The 11,447-nt window shown below is 31.9% G+C and overlaps 3 protein-coding genes across 3 annotated transcripts; 2 read left to right on the plus strand and 1 right to left on the minus strand.

The window, feature by feature from the left end:
- The first annotated feature begins 3,916 nt into the window (after positions 1-3,916).
- On the plus strand, positions 3,917-5,620 carry LOC125049175 (phosducin-like protein). The gene is made up of 2 exons (XM_047648319.1): positions 3,917-4,082; positions 4,377-5,620. Exon 2 carries the CDS (start codon positions 4,382-4,384, stop codon positions 5,174-5,176), a length of 795 nt encoding a protein of 264 aa, XP_047504275.1. The 5' UTR covers positions 3,917-4,082; positions 4,377-4,381; the 3' UTR covers positions 5,177-5,620.
- Positions 5,614-9,434, minus strand: LOC125049174 (SUMO-activating enzyme subunit 2). Its single transcript, XM_047648318.1, has 7 exons — positions 9,145-9,434; positions 8,917-9,071; positions 8,688-8,835; positions 8,019-8,513; positions 7,652-7,823; positions 6,900-7,067; positions 5,614-6,722 (listed from the first exon to the last, which is right to left on the minus strand). The coding sequence occupies exons 1-7, from the start codon at positions 9,286-9,288 to the stop codon at positions 6,184-6,186; spliced, it is 1,821 nt and encodes a 606-aa protein (XP_047504274.1). The 5' UTR covers positions 9,289-9,434; the 3' UTR covers positions 5,614-6,183.
- Positions 9,435-10,475: 1,041 nt separating this feature from the next.
- LOC125048789 (small nuclear ribonucleoprotein F) lies at positions 10,476-11,272 on the plus strand. The gene is made up of 3 exons (XM_047647671.1): positions 10,476-10,536; positions 10,621-10,808; positions 10,954-11,272. The coding sequence occupies exons 2-3, from the start codon at positions 10,634-10,636 to the stop codon at positions 11,043-11,045; spliced, it is 267 nt and encodes an 88-aa protein (XP_047503627.1). The 5' UTR covers positions 10,476-10,536; positions 10,621-10,633; the 3' UTR covers positions 11,046-11,272.
- Positions 11,273-11,447: the final 175 nt, after the last annotated feature.

Raw genomic sequence — 11,447 nt, forward strand, 5'->3', positions numbered from 1 at the left:
GGGAAATCTTAATTAAAAATCTAAAATAATGGATCTAGGTCCTACACAGTCTAAGCTACGTATTGCTCAATACAACATTCAAAGTGCCAATAGTAAAAGACCCCTGCTCATTCAATTCTTGAAACAACAAAACATTGATATATGCCTACTTAACGAAACGTGGTTCAAAGATAACACATTTAAAATACCAGGTTACAATATTTATAATAAAAATTCAAAGAATAGTCATAATGGTGTGGCAATATTAATTAAACCATACCTCAAGTACAATATTATTAACACTAGATTCTATGAGGACATTCAAACTGCCGCTCTGAATCTATCAACAGTAAGCGGTAATTTGACTGTTCTTTGTGTTTACTGTCCACCGACTAGTCGTCATATCAGATTAAATAGATTACATAGTATTATTAATAATCTTCCAAAACCAATATTTGTAAGTGGTGACTTTAATGCTCACCATATAGCATTTGGTTGTTTATCTAGTAAGAGTCGAGGCCACAGTTTATTTAATATTATTGATGACTTAGATTTATGCATTTTGAATGATGGTAGTTTTACAACTGTCAACCAACCCAGACGAAATCCTTCTGCTATTGATGTAAGCTTCATCAGTGCTAGTCTTGCATCTATGTGTGAATGGTATGTACATGACAATGCCATGGGTAGTTATCATTACCCTACAATAACAGAAATATCCTTAACTATTGATAAATATCACATTGGTTCACCAGTAGACAGATTTTTATATAAAAAGGCAGATTGGACTAAATACAACACTCTTTCCAGAACAGTTTTCAATAATTTTATCATAAATTTTGATGACCCAATATTAACTTATAGTGCTTTCTGCTCTTGTTTGGATACATTAAAAACTATGACAATACCTAAACTTTCAAAATCAAACAGTTTCAAAAGTAGATTGCCCACACCCTGGTGGAATGATATTTGTGAACAAAGTGTCATTGCATCTTATAATGCTTTAAAATTATATAGAAGTGTACCATCCATAGAGAATTATATTAACTATAAAAGAAAGGATGCACAGAAAAAAAGAACAATAGCAGAGCAGAAAAAAATTGGTTGGAATAATCTAACTAATACTTTCAGTAGAACAACACCCATTAGTAAGATTTGGAATTTACTTAAAATGTTTAAACATGTTAAAACTGGCAATAGGTCATGTAGAGATGAATTCATACCAACCTTTTTAGATAACATAACAGATAATAGTAATTTAAGTGAGACTAGTAACCTGAATATTTATTTTAACTTAAACAATGACAATCAAAATTCTAAATTTTTACTTGAACCCTTTACTTGGTCAGAATTTTCAATAAGTTTACAATCTAGACGTAATACAACACCTGGTATGGATGACTACCCTTATCTATTGATTAAAAATTTGGATGAATCAGCTCAAAAAATATTTCTAGACATTCTCAATCTTCTTTGGCTTAACAACTATATTCCACAGGCATGGAAAACACAGTGTGTTATTCCAATACTTAAACCAGACAAAGCACCAGAACTTGCTAGCTCATATAGACCAATATCTTTATCTTCATGTCTTGGCAAAATTTTTGAATCAATGTTAAAAGTCCGTCTTGACTGGTATGTTGAAGCTAATCACATCATTCCCAATGTCCAATATGGCTTTAGACGAGGGCGAAGCTGTGCTGATAGTTTCATCTCTTTAATATCTGATCTGAAACATGGGAAGGAAAATAATTTACATACTGTTTGTATATTCCTTGATGTTCAAGGTGCCTTTGACAGTATAGATCCTGGTATACTCGTGAAAGTTATGTCAGGGCTGGCAATACCGGGACAACTCTGTAAATGGATATATAACTTCTTAAATGAAAGGACAGTGTATGTAAAACACAATAATATATTATATGGTCCAAAATCTGCCTCGAGAGGCACAATGCAAGGTGCTACCTTATCCCCTTTATTGTATAATATTTACACTAGTGAAATTTGCAACTTCTTAGACAATGTAAACAATAATGTAAATATTTTACAATTTGCTGATGACATCGTTTTGTACAGTAGTAACTATAATTTACAAGCAGCAACAGACAGTATTAATGTAGCTTTATCCCAATTGTTTTATTATTATAATGACATTTTACATTTAAAAATTAACCCATCCAAGAGCAATGTTATGATATTCAGCAAGGATACACCAATCTATAATGTTATTTATAATGGTGAAATTATAAACAAGGTAACCAGTAAGAAATTTTTAGGAATAGTAATAGATCAGAAATTAAATTTTGAAACACATATTAAACATATTTCCAAAAATGCTTTAAGAGGTCTTAATATAATGAAATGTCTTGCTGGAGTATCATGGGGTGCAGACCCCAAAATACTATCTTTAATATACAAATCGATTGTCAGAAGTCATTTTGATTATAGCTCCTTAGCTTATTTAAATAGTCCACATGTAAATAAACTTGATTTATTACAGAACAAGGCTTTGAGAATAATATCTGGTGCAATGTGCTCAACTCCCATAAGGGCCATGGAAGTTGAGACAAAAGTTATGCCATTAATATTAAGACGACTCTTACTTGCACACAGGTACTGTCTCAAATTACTATCTTCTAATAATATGCAAATAGTTAAAAAGATTGCACCATACCTAGACATTACTCCTTCTTCATTATTAACTGGAATAACTCTTCTCAATAAATATACACCACCTTTGTCCACAATATATCTGGAAATAAATAATAAGTATAAAAAGACCAGAAAACAGTCCCTTTGGCCATGTTACTTTAGCAGCTATCACTCCATTTCACATCCAGTAAACATTATCTCAAGTACAATTAATAATAATTCTGATATGATGCAATTCTTGTCACAAAATAATAGATATTACACTATATATACTGATGGCAGCAAAGGAAATAATCACGTTCATGCAGCCTTTTATGATTCAAATGCCAAGTTTTCTCAAAGCTTCGTTTTGAATAGATCTTGTTCCATTTTTACTGCAGAGGCTTATGCCGTTTATCAGGCTTTACTGCAAATTAGTGTAATTAATAACTGTAAATACTTTTTAATAATAACGGATTCTTTAAGTCTGATAAAGAGTCTAAGTAATGTTTCTGTAAAATATAAAACCAACTATATTTTGTATATTATAAAAGACCTATTGTTTAAATATCATCTTAAGAATGTAAATATATATTTTATGTGGGTGCCTTCACATAAAGGCATAACCGGCAACGAAAAAGCTGACGAAGCTGCATGTGATGCTATAAACAGTATTGACGTTACAGACTCAGTATCCGTTCCTTTTACTGATTATTTTCTAAATATTAAGGAAAACATTTACACTCTGTGGACAGAAATGTGGAAGAAAGACCAGGAAAACAAGGGAAAGTGGTATGGAAGTATCCAAGATAACATACCTGTTAAACCATGGTATGACAAATTAAAATCTAGTGAAAGTAGAGATTTCATTACAACAATAAACAGATTGAGATTTGGTCATAATATTGCGCCGTCACACCTATCAAGACTTGGGATTGTTTCAAACAATCAATGTAATCATTGTCAAGCAGAAGAAGGAACGATCCACCACATTATTTTTGATTGCCAAAGTTTTCTCATTCAAAGACTTGTGCTGGCTAGTGAACTTAGTGTTACCAATGCATATAAGTGTGTTTCTTCCTCCCGCCCGCCGCTCCTCAACGTTTTACTAAAAGATCCAACATCCTATAAACCTATTTATAATTACATAAAAAATACAATTCAAACAATTTAAGTGATGAAATTTAGTGAAGTGAAGTTAGTGTCGCCAAATTATATGAACATACATATTCCAAATAAGTCATGACTTAAAGGTCTTTGTTACCAGGTCATAAAATTAAAAAAAAAAAAAAAAAAAAAAATGTTTACAAATTATGACAACCACCCATTTTTTTATAAGAGAAATTTAATTAACGCTAAACGCAACTGTTATTATCTAAAAACTAAATACTGAAGTGTAATCGGCAGGTATAGGATATTAAGTAAGTGGCAGGATAATATTGTACCGAAATTATTGAATCTTCGACATTTGGGTAAGTAACGATACTCATTAAGACATTAAAATGTGTTATTACAATTCTTAGACGAGTATTTTAATCTACTAAATACTATACTATAAATATACTAACTAAATTATATTAGTGTTATTTTACTAATTCAACTCTTTATAGTCCTATGCATGATAATAGTAAAGGAGCTATAAAACTTAAATCTATTGTGTATTTTTTTTCTCTACTTACAATAGTACAATAACTTAAAACTGATCTATAATATTTTTTGTTTATTAAATTTTTTGGAAGTAATTATTGTAAATATAATTTATTCAGTAACTATGGCCACATTGGAGGACAAAATCCTTGGTGAAAAACTGCATAACTACTGCAGTAGCAGTGAGGATGAGGGCTCTGAAGACGAAGGTAGTGGAGATGAAGAGAAGACTATAAAAACATCAGTCACAGCAGAGCCACCTCCTGTCAACAATTGGAATGGATCTGCTAGCAATACAGGACCCAAAGGTGTGCTTGAGGATTGGCGAAGGTTTAAACAATTAGAAGCAGAAAACCGGAAAGAACTGGAAAGAGAGCGCATTGCACTTGCCAAAAAACTTACTTTAACAGTCAAAACAGAAGCAGAAGATGATGCAGACAAGGAAAGAGATGAAATTGAAGATGAACTAAATGAATTAATTGATGAAGGTTTTCTTATGAAATACCAACAACAAAGAATGCAAGAACTTATGGCTAAGTTACAGAAAGCTCCAAAGTTTGGTAAAGTGACAACTTTGAAGAGCCAAGATGAGTTTCTGAATGCCATTGACAAGGAAGACCCAAAAATTGCAGTGATAGTTCACATTTACAGTGACAAAAAAAGAGCATGTCAAACAATGGATGGTTGTATAAATGTTTTAGCAACCGAATATCCTACAACTAAGTTTTGTCGGATTGCTGCTGATATCACTGGTTTAAGCCGTCATTTTCGTGTTGATGGAGTACCGGCATTACTGGTGTATAAAGGTGGTCAGGTTATTGGTAACTTTGTTAAACTTGAAACAGAATTAGGTAATGATTTTTTTGCTACTGATGTAGAAAAATTTCTCATAGAATTTGGAATGCTCCCAGAAAATTAAGTATGTAGTAACTATTTTTTATTTGTTGTGTTTTAGGAATAAGATATTTTTTAGTTAACAAAAGTGGTGTTTTAATTTTTTTTTTCATTACTTATTATTGTAATTTTAATTAAGCTTCAATAAGAATTTTTCAATTGTACTTACCAAAATGTTAATACATTTCCTAACAAAAGTCAGTTTACCCTTTAGTGTTTAATGTTAAAACTTATTTAATGGCTGGTTTTGGTAGAAAACATCTACCTCCACATATCAAGGAGCTAAAGGTTGTCAATGGCTATGAAGTTATTTTTGAAGTTCTATTATTTAATAAATTATTGTAGACAAACAATGTATTTAGTAAATTGTGCAAAGCATTTATTTATATGGCAAGAGAAACTTGTGGTTAATGATAATTCAGTATTACTTTTACTGCTTATATGGAAAAATAAATTAAACAATTTTACATTTTATTGTTTTATTATAGAGAAAGGTTTTTCTTATATAAATTATCTTAAAACACATTGTCCTTACTGTTACTGTATAACATTTATATGAGATTTCATGAAAATATTGATTACAATAATGTGGGCTTATTTGTAAGAAAATATTTAGTTCAAAAATGTTTAACATGGAAGTTAGATTACAAAATACAATTTTTTTATTACAAAATTTAACATCTATGACATATACTCAGTACAATACAATGTAGGTCAAAACCTACTATTTCTATTGATATCTATTTTGAAATAAATTAAATACAGTAATTTAAATTTTAATCATCAAATTCTAAGAATACATTTCTTTTAATTTCGCTGTAGAGATTTTGTATTAATGAATTTAGGAATTTGTTTTATCTATAGCTCAACATCTCCACAAAGTTTGCTAACTAGTCATAAAACAATGATACAATAAAGAACTGTATTTGTCTAATAGCTATCTAAATCCATAGAAAAGCCATAAGTTGTTCAGGTTTAAAGAATCAGTTTCAAGTTCAGTTGTATGTGAGAGAATTTATTTCTTACATACAGCTAACACAGTTCAACAACCTCATCTGACATCTCAATTCGCCTGCGTTTTGGAGGTTTCGTGGTTTCCACTCCTTCATCCTCTTCAATAATCTCCATATCACTGTCACTGTCGTCTTTGGGTCGAGAAGGACCCGGTTTTGGTTCAGAGCCATTTGCCCCATTTGTTGGTTTATCTTCTTTCGGTTCTGGCATTGGAGCATCCATATCGGTGACCAAACGCCATGATTTCTCATCGTCTTCTTGTTGTAAACGAACCCTGACTTCAAAGTTTTGAAGGAAGTCGTCAACAAGCAATGCACAACCATCATTTAGCCCAATTTGTTCTAATGTCTTGTGATTGTTGTGGTCCGTTTCTCCTGGCTCTGATGAAAGAACAACCAGCCCTTTACCTTCCACTGCAGCATCTGGCGCTTGCATATTAAGGCCTTCTTTAAGAGCTGTGTTTAAATCTTTAAGTGTCAATTGTTTGAGATTACAAGCCAGTGCAACCTCTGCTTTTGGTGCACAAACAAAGCATTTAGGATTTGGTGTTGTAAGAGCTGTAAATAATTAAAAAAAAATTAAATTAAGATTAACTAAGTGCCCAATAACAGAATGGGGCACAACAAATTTTAAATCACAGCTATATTATTTAAATGTTTTTAACAAATGCAATCACATATATGCAATAAAAATCAATTTTGACAAGTATTTATAAGTAAGCAAAAAACAATTACTTTTCTCTGGCACAAATAATTGTCCACGATGGTTTACTTTTGGCCTTAGGTAGACACTGGTACAGACTTCTATATTTCCTTTAAGTATGTTCTGTGCACGCAAAACGGCTAGTCCTGCTACTATAGCGTTGGCTGTAGCTATTGCTGGTATTATGTTTCCAGCCATTGCTGTGAAATATAAAATATTTTTCATTATTCACATAATAATTGGGGGACATGCAGTTATACATATAAAAAGATTTCTTTTATTAGGACTTATTTGAGTCACACTAGTCTTTATGTTTAAAGATAAGTTATTTGATATTTGACTTTAACCTGGATAGGTTATAAGTATAAAGTGGTATAAATTATTTACTTCAGAGAAAGTTTACAATTAGTGTCAAGTACACTACTATAGGCTGTTTGCTCTGGCAGATGTAGCTAACAAAGAGTGACTCAGCCCATATTTTGACATATTTTATCTAAAACCACTGGATTATGATTTAAGTTATGTAACAATAAGAGTGACAAAGATTCCTGAGTGATAAAAATATTATTTATTGTTTTATAAGAACATTGAAGCTATAATACAATAGCTTAATATATTATTAAAATTACAATTAATGTATTAAGCAATAAAGTTCTATGCAACAGGAAAAAAATAAATAATACTATACTTTTTGAAATAAAATGTCAAGACCTGACCATAAATTGGTAAAACAACTTCAAAGAATTTATTATAAGCTAAAATTATTATTGAACTATTAACTTACATTTAATCTCAAAGCGTGATTTCAATGGAATATTGAATATGTGGGCACGAACATTTGCACATGCAGTAACAAAGTCCATAGCACTTTTCTCGTCTTTATCCCACACAAGATGGTCACCATCAGCGCGGCTCTTCAGGTCTGCTTCCAATGCTTTGCAACTGGTTGCAAAAATCTGTAACATTTTTTTGTTAAGGATAAAACTTTAGTAAATATAAAGTAGCTTTTAAATGCAAGACATACTAGACAAGTATTAATTAATTGCCCTTGTCTGTGGCTTAACTGACAACCAAGCTCAAGGAAAACAAAAATTGTTTAGGGACCTAAATAGAAAATACAAAAAATATTTTATTTAGAAAAAAATATTTACTTGTGCACATTCAGAAACTGACCACACTCTTTGGTCAGGCAATCCAGAATGCTTTGCTGGTGAATCATCTTTCCCAGGTAGATTATCCCACACCAGGGGTGTAGGTGGTCGTCTCTTTTTCCAAAGATTTTCCATAGATAGCAAATAACGAATATCATCACCAAAAAGCTTAGAAAACAGCTTTTCTGGATCATAATTGGTATCAGCAGCCCACATTCTAGTACTTTTCCTTTCAACATTCCCTGTCTCAGATTCTTTAGCGCTTAATGCCGAAGCACCAGCATCACCTGCTGCCTCAGGATCTGCAGTGTCAGGGCTGACATTTTGATCAGGATCTTCTTCACCAAACAGCTGGTTAAACAAATGCTTTGCCCATACAATACAGTGAATGGGCTCCGATGGTGTATTGCGAATAGTACAGCCTGGGAAACTCTTTTGTGGAGCTTTAGGAAGACATTCATAGCACTGTGTAAGCCCCTTTTTGATCAGCTCAACCTGAAAAATAAGATATTTGTATTTAAAGTTAATTCATTCTTAATGAGATATAAAGTAATTTTTTAAAACAGAAAATAAATTAAAAATATTTAATCATCAAAATCAATGTTACTAATTGACCCACATCTCCCCGACTGAATGAGACGCTCTAAACATAAATTATACAGCATATACCTGTCCTGCATAACCAGCGGTACCAGTCTCCACCAATGGAACATCCGCTGCTAAGCACATTCTGTTCACATGATTACGAGCAACTCTGTTGTCTAGGGCATTCATTACAATATTGAATTGCTTGAAATAACTCACACCATAATCATTGCTAAAAAAATAGTTTTATTAATGAAATATTGCTAGCTGAAAGCAATGCATTGTAATAAATTAAAAGTTTAAAGATTCATACCTGATCACACTATCATGATGAGCTACAATGTTCACATTAGGATTAAAACTGAGGGCACTATCTTTAGCGACTTGAGCCTTTGATTTACCAACATGTTCCTTGTGGAAAAGAAATTGACGATTTAAATTGCTCACGTCGATAGTATCAAGGTCAATCTGAAAATGTAACATTAATAGAGTTATTAGCGTTATTAAGCCTACATTTAAAAATGTTCCCTACCAAACTTACAATCTCAATGTTAGGAAAGCCAGTCAGAACAAGATTCTTTAAAATCTCACAACCTATACCGCCGGCACCAACAACCAATACTTTGGAATTAGCAATGGCTTCGGTAAGCTTTTCATCAAAAACGCCAGCAACTCTCGCGACCATGTTTTAAGTCTACTTTCACTGTACTGCCAATTCAAAGTTAAATAAAAAATAAATAATTTATTAGAACAATAAAGATTTTTGGAGCACTATATAGACACGAAATTGATGCAAACCACCTGTCAAAACTCAAACTAAAGTCGGTCCGGTCGGCGTCCTTCTTTTTTTTAAAGAGAATTCATAGGTACAACCGGAATATTTTTAATCTGTACACTAATCATGGATTGCTTATATACATATATGTATATATAGAATAACCGTACTATATATAAACTATTAGAAATACCGCACCGCACTAGGCGGATCTAAACTGCATCGAAGTTGTCTCTCTCCCTAGTCCCTACAATAACATGGCGATTGGCGAGGCCCGAGGGCCGATGACTGGCAATGCGTCGTATTCGTGAACAGGTGTATATACTATATAAGTACAGTCGACTCTCGATAATTTGTAACTCAAGGGACCAGAGATAAATTTCAAATTATCAAGAGTTCAAAATAACAAGTGTTTGAATAACCACGTGGGGGAGGGGCGACTGAAGGAAATAAGAATTTGATCAAAATTTGTTACTTATTATTTCTATATTCTTATTATGTATTAACAATTATTCACAAATTTTTGACACAAACCTCATTTATGAAAACAATTGACAAGCTTGTGTATATATGTAAACAAACGACAGGTATGTGCATGATAAACGCTTCAAGTTATAGAGAGTAGGGAAGACCGAATTTCAAATTATCGCATGTTGGCGAGCAAGATAATACTTTTTCAACTTCAAATTACCGAAGGGACCAATTATCATTGATTTTATTCAATTTATCGAGTATTTTTCAAGGGACCGGATTTTTTTTTCAAATTATCGAGAGATTCAAATTAACGAGTGTCAAATTATCGAGAGTCGACTGTATATAGTGACTTGGACTCGGATCGGTGTATGCTATGTGTTAATTATTTTACAGTGCAGTTTTCTTATTTATTTACTATCCGGATTTAAATCAATTGAAAATATATGGTATCAACTGAAAGGATAATATGTAGCCACTAGAAACGTAGACACGAATTTTACTTTAATAAAAAATATATTGACTGAAAAAGTAAAAAGTAAACATGTTTGAGGTAATTATTGACAGTGAAAATTGACATTTATTGTCAGTTGTCAGTCAAAAAAGCAAAGCATTGAAATTTGTAAGCAAAGCAAGCACGAAGCACAAACCGGCTTATAAATAATTTCTTGTCTATATTTTGTTTAGGTTAGGAAACTATAAGATTTATAAAATATATATTCCACTTCGTAAATATTTCCATGTACAACTTTGATTGTTTTTACGTTACAGAATATCTTAAAAAATGGCGGCGGCTATGCCAATTAACCCTAAACCATTTTTGAATAGCCTTACGGGAAAGGCTGTACTTGTTAAATTGAAGTGGGGTCACGAATACAAAGGACTTCTGGTATCGGCTGATGGATACATGAACTTGCAACTCGCTAATACAGAGGAAATCATTGAAGGTTCATGTACAGGTTAGATAAGTTTTATGCATATTATTGTTTAAATTCACAACTACATACAGCTCAATAGAAACGTGTATTATGAAATACAACATATTTGGAAAGACTTAAAATTATCTAAATATTAAGTGTAATTTCAAAATTTCTCTTATTACAGGTAATTTGGGTGAAGTATTAATAAGGTGTAATAATGTGTTGTATGTAAGAGGGGCAGAAGAAGAAGATGAAGAAGGGGAAATGAAGGAATAGTTAAAATTTATATTAACATGCCTCATCTTAAGTAACAGAAAGAAGAGTTTAATAAATAAGTTCATAAGATATTCATTGGTACAGCAATGTTTTTGTATATTACTTAATTTAAAATAGGCTATGTTGTATCAACATTAAATTTTCAATGTATAAGTTGTAAGAAATAAGTTGATATAGCGGGATGACTGTTTCCATTTAATTAAGTAAATTAAAAATTTGTCATATTATGTTTCAATTATTATCCCTCTCATTGCATTCCTCCAATTTAGGACTAGAACATGTAAGAGGTAAGAAAATCATTGCAATAGGTGTCTAAGAATAGGAAAAAAGTAACTTGAAACAAAATTGGCATTAAGTATAATATAGTGTAAAATTTTTTGATATACTAGGAGGACTCTCTCA

Source organism: Pieris napi, chromosome 4 (genome assembly GCF_905475465.1).
Source record: "Pieris napi chromosome 4, ilPieNapi1.2, whole genome shotgun sequence".
Classification (NCBI taxonomy): domain Eukaryota; kingdom Metazoa; phylum Arthropoda; class Insecta; order Lepidoptera; family Pieridae; genus Pieris; species Pieris napi.